Source organism: Scardinius erythrophthalmus, assembly GCF_964197995.2.
Source record: "Scardinius erythrophthalmus genome assembly, chromosome: 21".
NCBI lineage: Eukaryota > Metazoa > Chordata > Actinopteri > Cypriniformes > Leuciscidae > Scardinius > Scardinius erythrophthalmus.
The window spans coordinates 33,748,607-33,772,693 of NC_138241.1; the positions used below are offsets into that span (position 1 = coordinate 33,748,607).

The 24,087-nt window shown below is 37.4% G+C and overlaps 1 protein-coding gene across 5 annotated transcripts in view; it reads left to right on the forward strand.

Moving 5' to 3' along the window:
- The window catches only part of anapc1 (anaphase promoting complex subunit 1), a 67,981-nt gene extending 52,267 nt beyond the window's left edge, over positions 1 to 15,714 (forward strand). For 2 of the 5 annotated variants that reach the window (XM_081350618.1, XM_081350619.1), the window contains exons 39-48: positions 2,175 to 2,261; positions 5,373 to 5,490; positions 6,035 to 6,112; positions 6,197 to 6,264; positions 7,339 to 7,477; positions 7,777 to 7,863; positions 10,145 to 10,240; positions 10,381 to 10,585; positions 11,411 to 11,545; positions 15,267 to 15,714. In XM_081350618.1, the coding sequence (XP_081206744.1) occupies positions 2,175 to 2,261; positions 5,373 to 5,490; positions 6,035 to 6,112; positions 6,197 to 6,264; positions 7,339 to 7,477; positions 7,777 to 7,863; positions 10,145 to 10,240; positions 10,381 to 10,585; positions 11,411 to 11,545; positions 15,267 to 15,379 (1,126 nt within the window). In that variant the 3' untranslated portion in view covers positions 15,380 to 15,714. Of the gene's footprint in view, positions 1 to 2,174; positions 2,262 to 5,372; positions 5,491 to 6,034; positions 6,113 to 6,196; positions 6,265 to 7,338; positions 7,478 to 7,776; positions 7,864 to 10,144; positions 10,241 to 10,380; positions 10,586 to 11,410; positions 11,546 to 15,266 lie in introns of those variants that run through there. The other 3 variants (XM_081350620.1, XR_014029043.1, XR_014029044.1) reach the window with 3 other exon arrangements.
- The last annotated feature ends 8,373 nt before the right edge of the window (positions 15,715 to 24,087 follow it).

Consider the following 24,087-nt stretch of genomic DNA (forward strand, 5'->3'; position numbering starts at 1 on the left):
GCATTATCTAATTAAATATGCGCTAATTTGCATATATTTAAAAAAACAAAATCTGAGTATTGGATAAAGCCAAGTTCAAAATGATTTTTTCATTGTGTTCACATATTAGATGGGAAAAAATTACAGAGGGATTTACGGATATCTACTTTTGTTATCCTGTAAATCAGAATATACTGTCAATAGCCTTAAAAAAAAATAATAAAATGTTATATAAATCAGGCTAGGAATAATATATTTACAAATCCCTCTGTAAATGTCTTCATAATATAACTAGGTACAAGACTGGAAGGTTTGGTGTATATCGGTGCTACTGAAGTGGAGATTTCGGACTTGGAGTATGATAGAAAAAACTCAGTTTGAGAAAATGGGCTTTAAATATTTATATCAGCCAATGAGATTGCGCATTTAGAGTTAAATCTCCCCTTTTACTTTCACGATTGGTTGCTGATAAAAAGGAAATTACCATATTTGGATCCGACAGCATTGCACAGGAGAGAGAGAGCTTTCTAACGGTGTATGTGATGACAGGGTGCAGGCAGCGATAGTGGAGCAGCGGGATGATTTACAACGACAACTTTTGTTGAATTTAGGAGAAATCTACAGACACAAACAGACAAAGTGTAGTAAAAGAAAGACCTATATGTGTATTTCAGACTTTTTTTCACCACAAGTCTGAAAGAAGACATGTTATTGAAGACAAATATCCCAAAATCTCAAAATTGAGATGCCGTGTCTCGCCTTAAGTAGCTTTTTTTAAACGTGCCTTAGAAAAAAAACATTTCTAGTGTGCATCTCGAGACAAAACAATGGCGCTGACATATTTAAAGATCTGTCAGTGGAAGTTGCTTTCAGCTCAAACATGCATTTTAGTCTGGGACTAGGCTCGAGCCTTATCTGTGAAACCGAAGGTAAAAGTTGCAAAGTTTGAATTTGAATAGTTTTTCAAGAGCAAGAGTACAAACACAACGAGGCTGTAAAAGTGGAATATTGAATAGATGAGTTTATCTGTTCAGCATAAATGGCGTTTAATGTCCCCGACAACATCTGTAGTCCAATTTAGCCTTTCTCAAGAACCCATTAAAAAAAAACCCATTCGCCTGATGGAACCGGAAGCTGAAAAATGCTTAATGTGTTTCTGGGTTTAAGGGCTCATTCCTCCAGCACTATATTAAACTTTTGGTTTGTTACTCCCACACAGGCATGAATTATTTCTCAGGACAAAGATTGTTGGTATTTGGCCAAGCAAAGCATGAGAACATGTCAGCTATATTTCATGCTATTTATAACCGCAGATAAAACACTATTGTCTTTTTGTCCTCTGACTGTAAAAGTACAATATTAGCTTTTTATCATAATACTTCCTCTGTCACGAAATGGCTTCTTATGTCCTTTGACCCCACATTTTATTCTTTGCTAAATAATGCGTTAAAGGAAGTTTCCAAAAATGGAATTTTGCCATAATTTACTCATCCTCATGCCATTCACACTTCTACATATTTAGTTACATTCGGTCACACGATGCATGAGGATCATCATTGACCTCAAATTTGCAATAATACTTCATGCACCAAGTTTAAATTTGGAAGAAACAACATGAGAATGACCAGTTTTAATAAAAAAATTAAAAATCCTTAATCCAAAAATGCCAGATGCGTCCTTACAGTACATTCATGCTGCTGTAGATATTGAGATAAATGGCATATAACAAATGTATGTAAACGCGTGTGTGATGCAGTGAGCAGCAGGTTGTCTGGTTGGCCGGTACACAGGCTCTTGAGCATTTTTAAAGCGAAATAATTTGACCTCTAACCAGGTCAATGAAATGCACAGTAAGAGCCTCTCGTCCTGTCAGAACCTGTTCAAGTGCACTCTTCAACTCGGCCATTATTTTAAGTGAGGCCTTTGAAAGAGCACAAATAGTACCGGTGAACAATGGATGACCAATTTCCCCCTCGCAACACAATTGCGTGTCACATGCACTCTGAAATATTGCCTCCAGGCACAATTGAATATGCAGCATGTGCGTCCATTGTTTGTTTTGCGCTAATTTTCCAGTGTCAGTTCACATGCATTGTTCGCTGATTTACGTTTCCCTCACTCAGCTGGTAATGTGCTGTCAGTCAAACACCTAATCAAGATTGAAATTTTTCTGACATACTTTTTTTTCCCCACAGGTACACCCTTAGCACCTCCAACTCGGCCATTGCTGCGCTCCTTTGTGCACTTTATCCTCATTTTCCTGCTCACAGCACAGACAACAGGTAGATGCACATCAGTTGCTAACACACACACACACACACACACACACACACACACACACACACACACACGTCACAGTGAGAGAATATGGCTATATTGTCCTCACTTCTGAGGAAAACCACTTTCGCTTTTACTGTAAATGAGACGTTACCTAGAATCGTGAATGTGTTTGTTTGAATTGCCTGTACTGTAGCTACATGGTGTCAACGTGTCATTTTATACACTAGGCCCAGAAAGTATTACACTTAAAAATGTGTGAATGTCTTGCATTAGATGACAAAATATCTAAGCAAGTGGCATTTATTTGAATGAAAGAGCACAAGCACACTTTTCTAGCACACGATTTACAAAAATATTTTTGAGTTTGAAATAAAACGATACTTCTAAGGTGTGTCCGAAATCCAATCATATTTCACGACTGACAGTATGCAGTGTTTCCCCTAGGTTTACAGGTTTGGGGGGGGGGGGGTTGGTTTGTTTGGGGAAAATTGACACAGACACTATCTATCTATCTATCTCTATCTATCTATCTATCTATCTGTCACATAAATTGTCTGGGAGGGTAATGGTTTGTAAAAGTTAAAAAATGTTAACATAAGATATCTCTTTAAAAAAATAAATAAACATATTTAAATCTTTTTAAAATTGACTTTTGCAAATAACCTTTGTTAAATTTATAGAAGTATTTGTTAATATTAATGGACCAGAGCTTAAATAGTTTTATTTTTTAACTACCAACTAAAAAAAGATTTATAAATACTAACAAATATATTGGTCATTCATTGTTCGTTAATGTTAGTTAATACATATATATGACAAACAAATTTCAAAAGGGCTTTTTTATGAGAAGTTTTTATTTCTATGATGCATTTATTGGAGAGAATAATCCTGTCAGACGCACCACTGCTGTGAACGCGCGTTCACGTAAACACAATTTAAACAATGTATTATTCAATGCATTACTTCTATATAATTATATATTAAATTGTTCAAGCAAGTGGTAAAATATTTAACCATGTACTTATATTAAAATCTTTTGTATTTAAATTTTAATACAATAAATCTTGCATGTCACAAAGAACTTGTTTTTCCACCTCCACGAATGAGACGAGTGTTGTTCATTATGTCGCCTTGTTGAGGTAAATTGTAGTTTTCCTTGCTTTAACTCAGTCTTAAAGTGAAAAAAGTAGTAATTAATTAAATAAATTTATGGTGAGATTACTACATTTTATTTAATTAATCGCACTTATGGTGAAATTGCTACATTTTCAGGTCAATCGGTGTTCATTTTGATCACGAAACATGCGCTGTCACTTTAATTCAGCGTTTGCAGCACAGCAGAAATAGACTCGGTGCGGAAACGATCTCTGCACTGCTGTATACGCACCGCAACTGGAACGGATCGATCATCGACGGACTGCATCCGCGTGCAGTGTACGGGAAAAAAATACTCACCGCAAACGAAATATATGTGAACCGGGCGTCAGACTTGGAGCAGGAGAGCTACTCCGGCTGCTACTCGCAGTAGAGCGAGTGTTGCCATCTTCAGTTCAGCGACATATTTCCCGCCGCGCGCTCTCTGTCCGCTAGTGCTCAACTGTATGTGACGCAAGTGTTTGTGTGTGAGTGTGCGCACGTGCGCACTCATTGGGATAATTGTAAACGCGCAAACACAGACAGAAAAGACATGCCATCGTGGAAATAAGATAAATAACATATTACTTAAGGGCCATGTAGTTTTTTTTTTTATATAAAATAACAAATTGTAATCTGGCGCTATAAAGAAAATCAAATCAAATTTACTTGACCTCCAAGGGGGGGCGGGGGGAGCCGTTAGGAGGGCGGGGCGCCCCCCTTATATAATGGTAGGGGAAACACTGGTATGTGCTTTATAGTATAATGCGTGTAGCATGAATGAATGCACTGTATCTGCAATGTTGTTATGTGACCTACAACATCAGATTCGTCACTTCACTAATACCATTCACAAATCCTTTCAAATGGCATCATGGGATAGTAAAGTGTCCATCGGATACGCACTTCAGAGTCTCACCTGGAAGTAGTTGGTCATTCAGACACTTTTTGCCTACTGTTTTATGAATACAATGAATTCGGACATACTACTCAGCTCACATACTGTTTTTCGCCTACTATATAGTGTTGAAAAGTATGCAGATGTGTACAAAATGTACACAGATTTTCTGGTTAGACTGTATTTAATTTTTTGCCACTACCACAAAAAAATAGAGATGACCATAATCCTTTGACTTGAAACGTGTACTCCCGAGTTGCTAACTACAACCGGTGTCAGGATACCCAAGATGGATTTGGGTTTTAGGTTCGGACTAGGGCTTAACATTAACTTTTTTGCTCACCAGCCACTCTGACTAGTGGTTTTCCCAAGTTACTAGGCACTCAGCATTTTCACTGGCCACAATTTTGACATAGATACCATGGAGAAAAACATGTAGTTATTTTTAATATGATTTAATAATTAGGCAGCAGGTTTATTAGACTGCTGTCACTTTAAGACCTGACGCACGGATCATTATACTGTTACACATTACACATACATTTTCTTTCTCAACTGTTTACCTTCACTTGAAACACAACTGACTGTTTACATGAATACTCACATTTTTATATTATTTTGTGTGCATTTGACTGTTTAACTGTGCGAGCACAAAATCTGCAGGAATTAGTTCAATTATGCGCAATCCCACACCGGAATTCAAGCCCTGTAACACCAACAATCCCAGAGCAAATGAAATGAGTGAGTGAGTGAGAGGAGGCGGGTTTGTGTGTAACTCGCTGTCGGAGAGATTCCTGAGAGAGCGAGAAAGTGCAGTCTCGTGTATCTGTTCTGCGGAAAATGAGTATTGGAAGTCTTTCAAATATTTCAGTATCGAAAAATCTATATTTTTGAAACTCTACATTGCACTTAGTTTATTATTTCAGATGCCTTTTTTATAAGACTACAAGTGAAAAATGTGTATATTAGCCTATATATAAAATTCAACCTGCCAAAGTGGCTAGTTGGAGTGACTGGTTAGAAGTATAAAAATCAGCTTTTTTTGTTTCTCCTAAACATATGTTCCTGTTCTTCTTTGAAGGTATCACCTCCAGGCGTTGCGCCACCTGGCTGTTCTCGCAGCAGAGCCTCGTCTGCTGGTGCCTGTAGACGTGGACACTCTCAAACCCTGCTACGCTCTGCTAGATGTCACCTACAAGGTATGCACTTCACATGCCAAACACCACTTTATAGTTTATATGATATCATTAAGTATGAATTTGACCATCAACCTCCATTTCCAGGTCAAAAAGCCTCCTTAAAAGTGCACTGCAAACACACACTCAGATCTGACACGTTTCATGATACCAATTCTTTATTCAAATCATTTTTTTCTTCAATAAATAAGCGTGAATGCCATGTGTCATTCAAGACTGCGTAATTAGCTCGTTGCTCAACATCTAGCCGTCCCGTTGCATGTGCAGCTGTTAGGCCACATCAAAGAGATTCTTGGGTGATAAACATGGCGAAGGACTGTTGAAGGTTGACCGTGGCGTCTGACCGTGTCTCTCCTGCTGCTTTGAGAGGACTCATCTTTTCAATTAAATGACGCCAGTCAAAGGAAGGGAACCAGCTGTTCACAGCAATTACAAAGACGTCTTTGCTCACGCAGGCATTGAGTCACGCATAGCAGACGTATACATCGTGGTGCAAGGCGTTGGGTTTCTAATCTGTTTGTGCATGCATGTGGTATATGTTTAATAGGAGACGCAGTGGTACGAAGAGACAACCGTGGAGTTGATGGCTCCCACCATGCTGCCTGAGCTTCACCTTCTGAAACGGGTAACAAATTAAACTTCCTCGGTATAGTTCATATGAACTCCCTAAATCTGACCTTACATTTTTTTTTTTTCTCTTTGCATCCAGATTAAGGTGAAAGGTCCAAGATATTGGGAGCTAAACATCGACATCAGTAAAGGAACCCATCATCTGCAGTAAGTCTACATGTAGATTAACAGAGATTGAGTCAAACTAAACAGCTTTAAGCTTTGTTCCAAAATCTGAGCTGCCTATCTAGACTGTATTTTAAGTCCAGATGCGAAGACTTTTTCATCTGCGTGGGCACTGGGCAGCAACTTTTTTTTTTTTGCAATCTAATGAGCATCACATGTTCTTTAAAATAAAGCAATCCCAGAATGAACTGCAACAAGCTCAGTGGAAAAAAAAAAGCTCATCCAAGATGCTGAAATGTTCATATTTATTTTGCTCAGTATGGAAGTATTAATATATATAGATGAACCAATTAAAATGGACTCTTTTACCAAGAATTTGTGCATCCTTTATTAGAATTTAATTCTTTTATTCAGCACGGATTCATTCAATTGATCAAAAGTGACAGTAAAGACATTTATAATGTTACAAAAGTTTTCTATTTCAAAAAAAATGCTGTCTTTTCATCAAAGAATCTTGAAAAATATGAAAAATAAATAAATATGATTTTAACTGTTTTCACATTGATAATAACCAGAAATGTTTCTTGAGCAGCAAATCATCATATTAGAATGATTTCTGAAGGATCATGTGACACTGAAGACTGGAGTAATGATGCTGAAAATTCAGCTTTGATCACAGGAATAAATTACATTCTACAAAATATTTAAATAGTAAACAGTTGTTTTACATGTTTTACTGTGTTTTTGATCAGATAAATGCAGCCTTGGTGAACATTTTGAAATACACTTCCTTCAAAAACATAAAACAATCCCCAAACTTTTGAACGGTAGTGCAGTTTTATGCTTTATGACATGCTGACATCTCAAACTACTCAATATCAGCTCTATTTATCAGGATATTTTTAATATAACTCTGATTGTGTGTGGCTGAAAGAAGTCATATACACCTAGGATGGCTTGAAGGAGAGTAAATTATGGGATAATTTTCATTTTTGGGTGAACTAACCCTTTAAGATCCATTTCAGTTAGTATGCTTCTTTAGAAGCCAGCTCACTAGGTTTTGGAACGGAACTTAAGGTAATTGTGAACAAAAAACAGGGTAGTTCTGTTTTCTAGATCCATCTTATCCCGAGACGGCGTTCTCTACGTGAAGCTGCGTGCCGGCCAGCTCCCGTACAAGGACGACCCTCAAGGCTGGAAGAGTTTACTGGCCCCAAACCTCAACAATAGAAGCGCTGAAGTGCGCACTTTTAAGGTCTGTCTGTGTGCCCGAACAAATACTGTCCACAAACTGGTTTGTCCAATGTCTGTCAATATTTACCATGTCATATGTCTGTTTGTAAAGCTGTAAAATAACTCAAGCATTAAACCGTTCATGCAAATACAGAGGATGAAGGTATAAAGATATTTCCGGATGTTTGCCAAGGTCACATTGTGTTCCTAATTGGATTAATGCAGCATTATGTGTTCTTTCAAACTCATGCAAAGAATTTTGTTCATGTCAATGAGCTATTTTTCCCTTCCCTCCCACTCTTTTGTCCGTCTCCTACGCAGCCCGAGGCCATCTCAACCTTCACCTCAGATGCTGCTTTGGTCTCCTTCGCCGAGTACTTCTGCAGAGCCTCGGAAAACATGAAGCATGTGAGACCATAAACATGTTGTTTTAAGGGAAACTGCTTGGTTTGTGCAGTCGGAAAAAAAGTGTTCATGTCCCTGCAGAGCTTTCGCATTCGTAAGGAAAGAGATGTGGATACTAAATAGCTGTCACAGACTAAATTGAGACGACTTGATCTTTTAAAAACTGTTTAGGTAAAGTGAAAGGCCTCAATTTACACATTGCAGGATGCAATTGTGTAGTAATTAATATTTTCTTTTCATGACAGATGATGAGTTTCCACATCAGTGTTTAGTACAACAGCCTTTGGTTTTTATGTTTATGGATTTTTAGAGGATTATTATGGGTCACTTTCATCTTAAAGGAATGTTCTAGGTTCTGTTATCCGTTTTATCTTCAGCATCCTTTTCATGTTGTTGAAAAATGATTCAGGGCTCCCTCAGTTTTCATAAATGAGCAAAAATATGTGAAGAGTAATATGGGATGGAAACTTGGAATGTTTTGGATCCATAACAGGTCATTTGTGTGATTTGCAGTTTCTAGTTTCAGTGCTTGAAATGCAGCATTGCATTCTTTTCCACATGAACAGCTCGTGATCTGGTGAGCACTGAGTTTAGGTCGCTTACGCCCCAAGCATCTTCCCAAATTGGAATGACAATCAAAATAATACAACCCAAAATTTCCTTCAAAATAAAAGCTCAATGGTTTAATATTCGAAAGCAAATCAATTAAATATCCATGAATTTATCAACTATATGGAGTCTAGGGTAGGTTTTTCCCCTATATTCCCTTATGATAACTTCAACTAGAAATGTACATTTTAAAGCTGCCACCTTTCTTATCCTTGATGAGTTTGCTTTCCCGAGCAATGCACTTAGAATGAAAGTGGCGAAGCATTACACCAGGAGAAACGTTAAAATATAAAATTATAAAAATGACTGAATATGAGACCAGTGTGATAAAATCACTAGTCATGTCATGACCATGTGAAACTGATAACTTTTACATGATACAGCATGTGCAATGATACTTGAAAGGGATTGTGTATATATGGAGAAAAAACACAGGAATTATGTTGGTAAGGCATACAGTGACTAGAGTTTCAACTGATTTAGAAAACTTTACATGTTTAATAAAACACATTTTTGAACAGGATTAAAAAATAATGATATCAAACGCATGCGTCAAATGCTCTCCATTTGAACCCATGAACATCTGGACACCATCTAGTGTGTTGGCAAATACAACATACAATAATGCAACTCGCCCCTTCATTGTGTATAAACAAACGGGAGATGTGTTTATAGTAAATAATGGAAGCTCAGCAGGTGAGCTGCGGTGCCACAAATAAAAACGCTCAGCTTCAAAAGTATAACCGTAACACATCAACGTACGTTTATTGTCATTTCTTTCCTATTGTATGTGAAATGACTTCTGGAGCCTCAGAAATGAGCTGTTGCATCTTACTTAGCCATTTAACTTTTAAGGCAGCATCCTAACCGTCATGTGACTGATTGGGTTCGCTCTGCGGTTACCGGTACATTTTACATTTAGATAGTCCGCTTTAGACATTCCACTAACCTTAAGTACCTTTCTAACTACATGTCAACTAGCAGTCATTAGAGTATTAGTAGACTTAATATTGCTAACTCTTTATTCTGATGCTCCTCAACAGACATTCTACTGACTATAAGTGACATTGCAAGTACAATAGTGTTACCCGCTCACATTAATAGCACTCCACACCACAGACTTAAGGTATTATCAACAGAGTTTGACGTTAACTTGTTGCTAAACTAATGGCATGATATTCTTATAACAAAACAATATTCATATCATACAAATTCTGTGTAAAATAATTTTTTTTAATTAGATACTTACTTCTTAATATTAGATTAATAATAAGTTTATAATTTACATTTCTTGGATCATTTTATCCATTTAACTTATTGTAGCTCAATATGAGTTTGCTTTGTGAATGATTCATGTGAGCCACTTTAAAATACTATCTAAAATTAGATTTTTTTTTTTATATCTTTATATCTCATGATGCTGCCTACAGTGCATGTGTCACAGTAGCTATAAATATTAATGAATACAGTAAACATAAGAGTAAATATGACCCACTTTGCTGCTTCGCTTCCCTTATGTGGATTACAAATGAACGCATGAACTGTATTTTCTGTAGTCATCAGCTTCATACCACAGATGCACTTCATAGGCATGAGGTTTGTAAATAAGTGAAAGTTCATGTATGGGTTGTGTTGCTGGTTGCTGTAGTTTACACATGCTGTCTTGTTTTCACAGAAGCAGGAGACAGTGGCCTTATTGTCAGCAATTCTGTATGAATGTGTGACACAGGAAAACCCAGAAATGCTGCCAACACACATCTCTATTGACCAGGTCAGTTTCAGTAAAGATGGCATTAAAAATACATGAAATGTCGACTTTAAAAAATCGGAAGTCGTTCGACCCCTTGTTTTTAACAGCTGAAACACGTTCTGTGTGAACTTGTGTGTGTGTGTGTGTGATCATCTCTGTAGGCTGTGAGGACTCTGGAGCAGGGCGATCTGTGTGAGACGTTCAGTCTGTGGCAGATGAAGCTGGTGTTAGAGCTGTGTGAGAGCAGAGTCCTTCAGCAGCGGCTCAGAGACACACACCGTCAGACCCGTGGCCTTCTGCTCAACTCTGAGTTCCTGCCCGTCATGAAGAGCTCAGCGGATCGAGCCCTGGATCACTGGCTCTGTGGTCAGTATCGGCAGCATCATTAACAGTGACTCAGATGTGCTTTCTCAGATTTCTATTTTAGAGATTCTGTGTCAGCCCTAGTCTACGTTTAGGACTGCATTTGTGTCGTGTTTTGGTCAACACCTTCAGCTAGTGTGAAAGGCTATGATCACGTATGCTCTGCAGGGTTGGCAACTTAAAGGCTAATTGGGTGAATGTCATGAAACCTCTCAAGAACATTTCTAGATCACATCAGATTTCTAGATTAGATCAGTCCAAAATCTAAAGAAAAAAAAAAAATTACATTTTGTGTAAAGAAATGTGTCTAATTTTAGTGCTGTTCTCCCCTATTCTCACTACTATACTGAATAAAAAAGTATTTAATATATTTATCATTATCAGTGGTTATTGTTCTGGCATTATTATATTAATGAGAATTGAAGAGTGACTTGAAGAATTGATTTGCTTAATTGTCAATGTTAAAATGCAATGTTAAATGATCAAAAAACACATTTAATTTTCTTTGTACAAAATAAATTATTATTAATGTATTTATTTTATATTTATTTTTCATTAATAAAAATGTATTCATTTATAATTATATTTGAATAATTTTGTATTAAAATATTTAAAAATATATTTATTTAAATATTTAAAAATTATTAAAAAAAATTGGTGGGGGTGGGTGATATCTTAATTATGGCCCGGGAATTTCTTTGTCATTAATCTGGGGAGTATAAAGGTGCAGCCACACCTTTATGTATTCAAATGCACATAAAATAAATTCATGAAGCTTGATTATTTTAAAACTATTAATCCAACAACACTGTTTCTCGTTACAAACAGATAACAGTCGCGTGCTACAAGCATACTTAAGAAGACAGCCAATGAACAACGACACTGATGTCAACATGCTGGCCTGCTTCCTGGTCTACCATTCCATCCCTAGCCTCAAGAATATGGTGGCGTCTGACCTGGAAGGTAAGGTCACGCTCGAACAGAAGCTAAACCTGGTTCTACTTGTTGAACATAGAAGTCTTATTTTAAAGGAAAAGTTGTCTTTTAACTCTTGCCGGATTATACAATCATTTCGATACTTGCAAGCTTGTCTAAGACGAGTTTCTGTGCGAACACTTGCGCTCACAGAAAGGGCCTATCAGTCAGTGTGTGAATGCCGAATTAAGTTCTCTTTCGCGTCTTATTGTGAATTTTGGTGATCTCAGCATGAGGGAGGAGGGATGTGGGAAGAGGGGAAGAAATGTAGATTAGGATTGCTTAGGTGAGAGGTGCTAGTCTTCTAGTGCTAGTCTTCTTGAGGAGTGGTCGTTCCTCAACCAGTTCTTCCAGTTTCTCCAGCATACAATACACAGTGCATGCCATTGTAAAAACTGTAGGTCTGTCTCCTCACAGCCTTGCTCTGGTCCATAAAAAAATATGAAAGATCACTTTTGATGACTGACATCTCAGAATTTACCAGTATTTTGGAGCTGATGTGTGAATGGTCTCTTACCGGTAAAAAGCTGGAACGCCACACATGCATACAACAACATATTTGTGTATTTACCAGTCATTCTGGCAATTTTATGGGAGTTTACCGGGATTGCTGTGTGAAAGGGGCTATTGACTTAATGAAATACATTATTGTTTAGTTGGACTTGGACTTGATTTGGACTCAATTGGACTATAGACGCACATTCACTCTCTTCCATTATTCGGACGGGACTAGTTTAACATGGAGAGGTGGGGTAAAGTAATAATTACCAGAGCTTCTCTGTGATTTTAGTCCCTTCCGAATGTGCCATCTCATTAATCATTACGGACAATGTCAGTAAAGATTACGGCGACTTTTACCTTTATTTAAAAGGTCCGGAAAAATGACCTCAGGTAATACTAATCCCGTGCAAATAGACCCGCTGTAAATATGTACGTAAATATTTCGTCATTTCCTGTTTAAAAGTAGTTTCCCACGTTTTTTCAATTATAGAGACGCTTGAAAAAGCATTCAGTCTGTGGCAAAACTCAATACAAGTGTTTTCCACACACCATTCAGATCAGAAAGAAGATCGACAGCACTTGATAGAGGCACGAAACATCTTTTAGCGTTAGATAAGTGCCTATTACCAACACAATCCAATCTGAAGTTAATTAATACATTGTTTGACCAGACATAACTCTTTTATATATATATATATATATAAATAAAATATAGGTTATATGTGTTTGCGCACGTGATATCAGGAAGCAATGTAATACGCACATGATGACAGGAAGGTAACGGTGATGCGTAAATCTAGTTACCCCTCCCACTTTTGCTAGTTTTACTGAGATCTCTTATCCCGTGTGAATTGGCCATTAATATTACAGCGTCCTGTGGTAAAACTACATTACTCCATCTACCCTTGTAAATCCCGTCCGAATAGGGCTATTGTAGAAAAGAGAAAACGCCAATGTCCCATAATGGCGCTGACATCTCTCGCTGATCACGCAGACTCTGAGCCCGAGTCTGTGCAGAAGTGAGTGTTGAAGTGGAGCCGCGGTATCAAAGCTACTTAAAATGACAGAAACCATCTTTGGAAAAAAAATAGTTGAAGTGTAATTTGATTGTTTAGTTTGTCTCACGTCCCATTAGATTACATGGAGAGAGTGGGGTTTATTACATATACTGGATCCCGCCACCGGGGGGGCGATCAAAACATTTTGGCTTCACTTTTCAGGACTTGTGCAGCACACTTGGTTTGGACGTAACTCAACTAAGGTGGACTTGAACTCAACACTAATTCTTAGTTTGGTGAAAGCCAAATTAAAGCTCCAAAAAGGACAAAAAAAATGACCATAAAACAATATTCCGCTTACATTTCAGTCTTTTCCTGATACAAAGCTTTCATATGGCTTGAAATATAGTGCTAGAGTTGTGTATAAACTACTCTTAAGGGTCGATATACTTCAGCCGAAATTGAAGAATAAACTTGTGTGACGTCGTTTTGAACAAAATCAGGCTGAAACTAAGTTCGTTTAGAGTTTCTCTCGGAAGTTTGAAACAGCTTGCAAAAGCAAACTTTCTGTAAATGTTCACTCCAGCTGATTAACACCTTCAAACTACCACTGTTCCATGGTGATTATGTAATAGATAAGTGTGGCTCTGGGGCTCCAACTTCTTTGACATGGAAATCTTCTCTGGTTCATTTCTACTAGGGGTGGGCGATATCTCGATATTTACGATATATCGAGATATTTTTTAAACTGGATATGGATTTTGACATATCGTATATATCGATATATTGTATATTAATTCTGATTTCGCCACTTTGCTTGTTTGCCTTCTCTGTGCTGTGCTCGCCCCCGCCCTCCTCCGCCTCCTTGCTTTTGTTCCCCCTCCCCTCGCGTGTTGTCTCATTCAACCAAGTCCCCCGAGTCCGGTCAGGCACATCAATCTTTCCCCGCCCAGCGAGTGCTTGAAGTGCGTCAGAAACAGCGCGCGCGCGCGATCAGTTGTTGTTGGAAATTTTTTGTGTAGCGTCGCCTCTCGCCGCATTGCTTTTGTTTGAGGGCGCTTAACACACTCACACTTAACATGCTCCCCTGTAGAAACGGGCCTGGCAGCTCGTGCCAGCTCTAGACGGTCTAGACACGGTGAAAGTTTCCTGATTGTGACGGATGGCCTAATTTACATGACACATTATAAATTAGCATTAGCCTACCTATTCTGCTATAGATACAGTGCCAAAAAGAAGAGAAGAGGATAAAGGTGGATAAAGACAGAGGTAAAGTGATGTAATGAATGAACCGTTTGTCTAATTGCATAGGAGTAAGATACTGTAATTTAATGGCAGATATTTTTACCTTAAACTTTATGCTAGCAGTTGTTCTGAGGTCTCCAGAGGCCCCAGACAGTGTGATTTTGTAACAATCATGTACATTTTTAGATGCATTTGTATCACTTTTTTTTTTATTAATGTTTTACTCTACAGTTGTGCAGTTTTTGGGGGATATGTGGCATTTTTTTTAATTATTTGCCAAAATTAGTAATGATATTTCTATACAGGTTTATTAAAAATAGTGCAATATGTATTATTTCTTCCTTTATTTTACAGTTAAATTATTATTTTTGTATACAAGGATTATTATTTTTTTTTTTTATGTCGCAGAAACACTTTGTTCCTACATGAACTGCCTACCTATTTGCACTTCAATAAAAAAAGACTTTGTGGTATTTGGCATATTTGTTTTTGCAGTAGTTTTTGGGGGGTTATTTTTCCTGTAAAGATATCGAGATATATATCATATATCGAGATATAGCAAAATATATCGAGATATATTTTTTGCTCCATATCGCCCAGCCCTAATTTCTACTGTTTATTTTGTTTGAAATTACATCATCTTCATTTCGGATGAAGTATATCAGGGTCTTTACAGTGTACTGCCACTCAAACTTCTTCTTTTTACCTCTAAACAAAGAGTGAAAAAGAACTTTGCGTACATACGTATATTGGGGTATTTATGGTGCTTTGTTTGCACTACGACCTCTGGTCTCTGCTGCTTCCACAGAAGAAATAAAGTCGGAATGACAAGAGCAACCATAAATGAGACAAAGCGAGTCAGTTTTTCTTTGAAGTACTGGATATCTGATTAATTTGTTTTGAAATGTTTCACTTATGTGCAGCCAGCCTTTCTTAAACTGTGTTTCTTAACTTTATCTGTACAGGATGTTCCTGTTTCCCAGAGTTCCTGCTCAAGAGCAGTCAGTTGGGTGTTCCTGTGCGTGCCCTGCTGCGTTTGAGTCCTCTGTTTCTTCAGAATCGTGATTCTGGAGTTTAACTGCACTCCTTCAGACCAATTCCTGGAGGTTGACCAACGTTCTCCCTAACCAGGTACAGTGGCAGTGTCCTCACAAGCCAGCCAACGACTCACAGGAACTTGCTGCAATACCTTGCGTCAACTTTTAAGGTTTATTGCGTGGACGTTTTTATGACATGATGTCCTTTAAGAGCCAAACGGATGCACAGAAGCTCTGAAGAAACACTTATCTTGATGTAAATAATTTGTAACTATATTTGTACTTATGATAATTCAGCCAGTAAATATGACTTGAGGACATGCTTTTGATAAAGTATGCCTGCCTTGTATGAAATAAAATAAGTTTTGTTTGTCAGAAACAAAAGAAGCTCTGTTTAGTCAGTTTTGCGGGGGATTTTAGGGGTGTTTGCCGAGGTGAGCATCACTGTTAAGGGGTTTTCACACATGCAACATCTACTAAATCGTTGGAGGCTGCAATTCAACTCAACTGCATAACTCCCATTGATAGAGTTCATATCATGCCACTGTTCATTTGCATAGAATTTTACTCTGCCAACTGTCTGGAAATCAGTAATTCTTGTTATAAAAAAGAATGACTTCCAGTCACTTTGTTGCTGCACATAATTGTATGTGTGAACATCCCTTCACTATTGCTTATACTTAAGGTTAGAGGTTTGTTTAAATCAATAAACCGAAGTATTAAACGTTTCCGCAATAACTTCACCAGGACATCATGTCTTGTTGAGGAGAGGTGTGCTGTCATTTTCAGTGTTATTATTAACTAAACCTATTAAAAAATATTTTTTATTTAAAAACAAATATAAATAATAGATGAAAAACTAAAAATGAAATGTTGCCTTGGCAACTAACTGAAGTTGAAGTCCTAAAATTACTGAAGCTAGAACTAAAAAAAGTCTATATAGAAATATGTATATAAAGACAAATTGCCGAAAGCACACAACAAAATTACAAAAACAATTAACTAAAATGAAAACTGAACAATCTATATTTTAGGGCTGTCAAAATTAACGTGTTAATTTTTGCGATTTTCCCAGTTTTGTCGAGTATCCTCTGACCGGCTGTGTGTGTGTGTGTGTGTGTGTGTGTGTGTGTGTATATGTGTGGTTGACAGGTTTTGCATGGGCATCCACCCCTCTCATTTCCATAAGGAAATGTAAAAATCTAGTTTGTGTACGTCTGCTTGTCTTCCACATTGCTCTTCTGTCTTTGCCTTTATTTACTGTGGCTCAGCTAAACAAGTATCGCACAAGCATTCCTGTATAAATGAAAACCACCCCACTGCCAGCAACACATCGCCACACACACCCTCTCACATTCCACAGTATTTGAATAGCCACGTTGCTGTTTAAAATAGCTCTGGTTCGACTTCTCTTTGAATACTGCTTTCAGTTACTGTGTAACTATTTTACTAAACTAAACCACACTGAAGTGAAAGTTCTGCTGAAACTCTTGCTGTTTAAAAAACGTGAAGTGATATAAACTTCATGTGAAGTCAGAACACTTGTGTAGAAGCCACTAGAATATCATTTCATTTTCTCTTTACCCAAAAGGTTATCATGCATCTCGTACTTTAATTTTACACAGCAAGCTGTATATGAAGATTTGAGTTTTTATGAGCATTTATATGAATGTAAAAGGAAGAGTCAAGATGCTGTGCCTGGTCACCATTTATTTGAATATGACACAAATTTTTCATGGATGAATGTTTCACATACGTAGTCTCTCATTAAGTAAGTCTACATGCATAATAATGCTAAAAGAATCAGTTCATAATAAGTTTAGATGGAAAATATAAATACATGTCATGTCAACAACATGTCAACGCTGCATTTCTAAAATTTTGATGCCAGGTCACAAAACCAATGTGGTCATTGTGCCTAATGCGTCATGGAATTATTTAGAAGTACGTTTCATCCAGAAAACTGAAGTCACTTGTTAAAACGTGTGACTGAGACTCTCATACTTGAATGTGATGTCAAGTTGGAGTATGCAGAAGTGTGAATGAGATTTGAAAGCCGCAACAGAGAGGAAGTTTTTTCTGTGCCACTATCAAGCATAATTGTGAGAATAAAGACTTTTCTCCTGTCTGCCAATCCCATGCCATTGGCCATTGGAGATTCATTTTGAAACAGCGTTCAATTTGCATTAAATTTCCATAAGTTAGCGTGGAGTGCACCACTTGGACAAAAAGCATATTCAGAGTTTCGTACACACTCTTTACTTCTCTGTTCACTTCCTGTGTGGCTGGGCATTGGTATGGCAGTGCCTTGTTCAGGAAACCCATGCTATGTGATTCCACCAATGCTCTTTGATCAGATATACTCGTGTGTATGTGTGTGGTGAGTGTTTAAACGCTTCATTTCTGCTTGATTCCCTCTGGATGAGTTAAATGATCACTTCCGCCCAGAAGGCTGTGCAACCTTTGCGAGGCCACGTATAAAGTCTGGATGAAGAAATAACCGCCGCTCACGTGTCTGGAAATTCCTGAACAGTGACGCCTGTGATTACTGAACCTTTAATCATGAGATCTGTGCTGAAATCTGGGGGGGGAACGCACTTTTGAAGCTTATTTGTGAGGTTTGGAAGATTCGGTTTATTTGAAAGCATGCATGGCTTTTATTTAACTTGTTTAATTTTGTTACGAGCCAGTTTTTGACTGTCATTCTGTTCGTGTGCATTTCAGGAAGGCAGGCAAACTGTGATACCAGACGTGGGATGTTTGGAATGTGAACAATGATGTTGTGCAATCTTGTGGTTGAAGGGCAGTCCGCCTTTTGGGGATGTTATTGATATTTTTCATGCTTCAAAAACAGTTTCACATTTTAAATATTTGTCTTTGCATGCAGCTTTTTTTTGGAAAGTCCTCGCTGACACAATGAAGCATACTGTCTGTGCTTAAGCGTGATCGGATACCCCCCTGGTCTGCCACCCCGAGTCTATATTTGGCATGATTAGTCATGTCAGAATGAAGGACTTCCCTTTCTTCTGCTGTGACATCACAATACGTTCAAAGTTACAATGTGGGGAAGTATTGTTTTATATGTAGTGAGTGCATTTGAATGTAGGTGAGCAAGGCCCGGTTTCACAGACTGTTTTTAGATTAAACCAGGATTAGGCCTTAGTTCAATTAGGACATTTAAATAGCTTTTATAAACATGCCTTAAAAAAAAAACATTACTGGTGTGCATCTTGAGACAAAACAATGGCGCTGATATATTTTTAAGATGTTGCTTTCGGTTTTAACAGCTCAAACGTGCATTTTAGTCTGGGACTAGACTTAAACCTTGCCTGTGAAACTGAGGAATGTGTTTTATATTAATTATTGATTATGTCAAGTCAAGTGGCTTGAATTTGACAAGCATTTAAAGCATGCATGAGCAGGTTTTCAGGCAGTATCGCAGTTTAAATTCCCATACACACCCAAATTCTTTCACATCCCCTCCACCCTTTACAATGCTGCCAATAAAAAACTGGGTCTGGTGAGTTAACTAACATGAATTTTGAATTTATGAATGTTTAAAGAAAAATGTTTTTAGATAATATTGGGGTTTTGTTCATTTTTAATCACCTTTTTGCAGTTAATCCAAAAAGTCTTGCTGTGTGACTTATTTTTTATAAAAGTACAAATGTTCCATTAAAAACTGCATGAATAATAATGGTAAAATAATCCGTTTAGAATCATTTCAGATGGAATATATTATCATGTCATGGCAGCCACCCACAATGCTGTGTGCATTTCCTCTAAAAATGCATGTCTAAAAGTTGTGCCAGGTCACCAAACCTCACCTATATATACTTTTTTTTTTTTTTTTTTTTTTTGGCACGGATCACAATGAGCTCATTGTGCCCAATGCATCATGGAGTAATAAACTGATTGTTTTACCCTGGAAAATGAAGTCACTGTTGTCAAGGCGTTAACTGAGACTCTATTCATTCACAACCTACAGACAGATTTTGAATCGTTGCGGCAAACTGTGTCGGGTGAAGTGGGCGTCACCAAGAGCGCTCAAGAGAAAGTGTGTGTGTGTGTGTGTGTGTGTGTGTGTGTGTGTGTATGGACCTGTGACTCTACATGAATGACTCAAGTGAAGAACACGCGTGAAACCACTATTTCAAAGGAAAAAGAAGAGGAAGAGGGGACATCTTGAGCATTCGCAGTGGAACTTGCGTGCGCATCTGCGCAAAGTCTCTCCAAAGTCACTTGGTAACTTTTGCGCAGAAGTGCAGCTCCATTCTCAAGCAGTTTTGTGGTAAGTGTACATTAAACTCACTAACGCACTGACTTAAGTATGCTATTGATTAATTAGGGGGGAAATAATCATGTTAATGCGTTTTTGTTCTTATTTATTTTGCGTTTTATATGATTCTCTTAAACTTTTACTGTTAGATGCACTCCTCTACCCGTATAGTCTAGTCTAGTATAAAAATGAGTCAGAATTTGAGCGTGCACTGGTGAGTTCCTCCCATCACCACGGCTGTAGACACTACCAGAACAATATAATCGTTTTTTTTAACATATATGTGCATAACGTTACTTAGTATGCACTATATTATACTGTCACTTGAAAAGAACGGTTGCAGGTTTTCTTACATAAGACACAGTGAGTTTTTCGGGTCATTTTATTCTCATTGGGCGCTCGGTGAAGATAAGAGGAAGCCTGCGGTGCAAGCATGAGATAGTGTTTCTAACTTCCTGTTCCTCTTTAGAAAAAGACACTTAATTGGAATAGCTATGCATGTCTCCCTATGGCAAGCGCACACATACTGCTGTTTTCGCTTGGAATAACGTAGAAAGGATAATGTAAACGTCTCGTAATGACACCTATAACTGAGCTCCCAATGAAAAAACTATTTCTTGTTAATTTTACGAAGCGTTTGACCCGTTACGCGAAGCCCGTTCTGTGGTTAGTTACTGTGTCGACTGTCGAGTCACGTACTAAGTAGTTCCAGCCACGTCATAGGCCAGGGGCGTGGCCTCGGCTTGTCAATGCGTTTGTATCTGGGTAGAAAAGCGCGCGCGTATTGGTTGTGTCAAACCGTGTCAGTGTGCTCTCTGGCTTCCTAGAATCAGCCATATTAGACATTCTCTGCTAGAATCTAGATAACAAAACTAGGGTCCTCATGGCCGATGCCTGATAGCGGACTTCTAAAGAAATTAGTCAGTTTATGAATATATGTGTGGCTTTATCAATCGATAGCTGACATCGACTTCTCTGTGTTATTACAGGCATTTTTATAACCTCATCAAAATGTCCTGTAACTTCTTTTTCTTCTTCTTGATTTGACTGTTATATATCCGTATATGGACATAAAAACTAGTATTTTTTACATTTAGTCTTATGTTTTTATATTTACACGTCACTGATGACGTTGAATAAACACGACGCGATGTGACTCACGCAAGACGCGGACGGAACGCGCCGTGAAACGTTTATTAAACAAATTGAAATAAACTTTTGACCCGTTTACTGTGAGAAAGTCATATAATCCCGCTCTTTTGAGTATGTTTTCACTCTTATTCGTATGATGTTTAACAGTCTTCTGGAACTTCCTCCCGTCGCCCATTCATGTGGTTTAGTAGCCACCGCGCGCGCCTGTACTTTATACACAATCTGTGATCACAGAGGTGATTTCCAGTGCCCGACATCTTTTAGCAAACGTGATGAATATTACAGAATTTACTCAAGATCTAGATCATGCTAATTCAGTACCCTGCTCAACTAATATCTTAAAACATAGATTTAAAATGGTCTGTGGGACCACCTTGTCTGCCCGACCTGCTAAAACCAGCACTTTCTTAGGCTAGTTTAAAATATATCACTCAGAAAGTACTATGGTAGATTATCCTAGTCTTCAGACCACTGTAATACCATGCTTTTGGGGAGTACCATGTAAATACCATGGTATAATATGATAGTCATACCATATGATACTATCACTGTAACGTGTTACCGTCTTAGTACTTTTATGTTTTAAATATATGATATGACTGTGCAATACCAATTTACAGTACAATTTTATGATAATTTACATATCTGAAGTGACAGAAGGCCCAGCTATTGAACTGAAAGTAAGCACTCTAAGAAGTCAACATGTATTTTTAAGGTCACATTCGTAACCTGTCATTTTACAATGCCTCCTCCACGTCTACTTTTAGTTAGGCAACTTTGGTTTCCAGTAAAACCCGCTTACTGGTGGCCGTAGAGAGGCGGAAGTGGTGGCAATGAAACTTACATTCATAAAAAAAAAAAAAAGTGTCTATTGTTCTGTTTCAGATGTGTTTAGAATGACTGTACGCAGTCTTATACTGTTCAATAGTTTGGTGGTTCAGGTAGATATAGATCACTTCATATTTCAGAGTCTGATGCAATTCATCTTTGGCTCTGAGATTGAGTATGTGAGAGGGAAATCTCTGAATCACCGGGCCTGAGTTTAGTCTGATCAGTCAGAATAGAAAGAGCAAGTAAAACGGCTTTGATGAATGCATATATATCTGCAAAATGCATATCTGATGATAGATAAAGGGTGATTAGAAAACAAGCCATGTGCTGTTGCTGTGGTGTGAGTGATGGATTCTGAGGGCCTTGTGTTTTCCTAGGTTTCTCTGCCATCTAGTGGACATTTCTCTCAGCTAACGAACGTCATCTTAAGTAAAAGCATATAGGCCTGGTTTCACAGACAGGGCTTAGATTAAGCCAGCCTTTGTTCAATTAGGGAATTTAAGTAATAATTTAGAGAAAAATACAATACTGGTGTGCATTTTGAGACAAAACAATGGCACTGATATATTTTAAGATATGTTAGTGTAAATTGCTTTCAGTTAATCCAGCTCAAGCACGCATTTTAGTCTGGGACTAGACCTAAGCCTTTTCTGCGAAACCGTGGGTACAAGTACTAGGGTTAGGTTTGGCTTAGGGTTAGTTGAATGTAATTATGTATAGTTTATAGTAATTACAATAGAAACTACATGTTACATGTGTAACAAGGACACTAAAATAAAGTTTTACCAAATAAAAATATTTTATATATATATATATATATATATATATATATATATATATATATATATAAATATTGTTTCAAGATTTTCACTTGTGATTTTTAATTATAATAAAAAGCAACTATTAAAATTAAATAAGTTTTTTTTTTTTTTAGGGTTATACATAAAAAATGTATAGTAATGGTTTATATCAGCAGTGAAACATGAAGACCCGTGAGTCCACTTCTTTGGTCCACTAGATGGCAGTATTTACAACATTTCTGACACATGACCTTTGGTGCAGAACCTGATTTCATCAAGTACCACAAAGATGTTGATCCTGGAACAACATTCCAATCAGATTTGAGGGACAAGTTTACAGTTTAAGTTTCAGCTTAGGGTTTGGTGCTTCTACATCAGTGTTATTCACCTATTATTTCCCTCTGATTTTAGGGATAAGTTATGGGTAAAGGGTTATGGGTAGGGATTGGGTCAGGGTACATTTTAGGACAGGAGTGTTGTTCCTGGATCAGCAAAATATGTTTACCCAGGTAAGCGTCTAACTCGGCATAATCAGGACATAACAAACTTTCCGTACAGGTAATAATCACTGCAGGGAGTTCAGCGTTAATGTTATGTTAATCATAAACGAATATAGATTAAGTGGTTTCTGCACGCCTTGCATAGTCATAAATTCTTTGTTAATGTACGTAATGTACATATTAACAAATAATTTATGACTATGCAGGACGTGCAGAAAAGACTTATTGTATAAGTCCATAACTCATACCATACCATAACTAATTTTTAAATGACTTAACTTTTTATTTTTTATAACTTTTATTTTTTAAGTGCACTGGAGAACTGTGCAAACAAAATTATGTGAATGTTATAATCATACAGTATCATGGTTTATATTAGTGTATCATTATATTAGTATATCATGCCCTTAACCCTAACAAAAAAGTACTGTGGTATTACACACACACACATATATATAGATGATCATATACCACAAAATTATACATGGTACTCCAAGGCACATAAAGGAATGAAAGAATATATATATATTTCATACTTTTAGTATTTTCTATCTATCTATCTATCTATCTATCTATCTACTAACAATAATAATTCATAATATAATTAATATTCATATACCACAAAAAAATACTACAAGTATGTAAAATATATATATTCTTTCATTCCTTTATGTGCTTTGGAGTACCATGTATAATTTTGTGGTATATGATCATCTATATATATGTGTGTGTGTAATAATTATATTATATATTATTATTATTACTTTATATATAAATATAGTGTATATATAGTGTTTATATATATATACACACCAGAGTGTCAAACACAGCCTAGTGATTATTTAGACCGATGAAGATAAGCAGCCATAATGTGTTCACTCATGCAGTGTGACAGTCATCTGTACACTAGTAAACCTGCTCTGTCATGCCCTCCTCCTCAGCGACAGCGAGTGTCAGTCGTCCTCTGCAGGATTAAACCAGCTCAGTCAAATGATTATTGATCGTCTTTAGAGGTCCTCTGTAGCGGAGAGGGCTATTGTGTGTGACGGGTCGCTCTCAGGGTCTGATGGCCGTGTCCCAGGAGGAGTGTGTAATAGGAGAGTATTGATCAGAGGGTTTGTGCAGGTTGCGGTGAGAATGAATCCAGAGTTTGTTCTCACAGGGTCAGTGGACGAGAGACCCAGCTG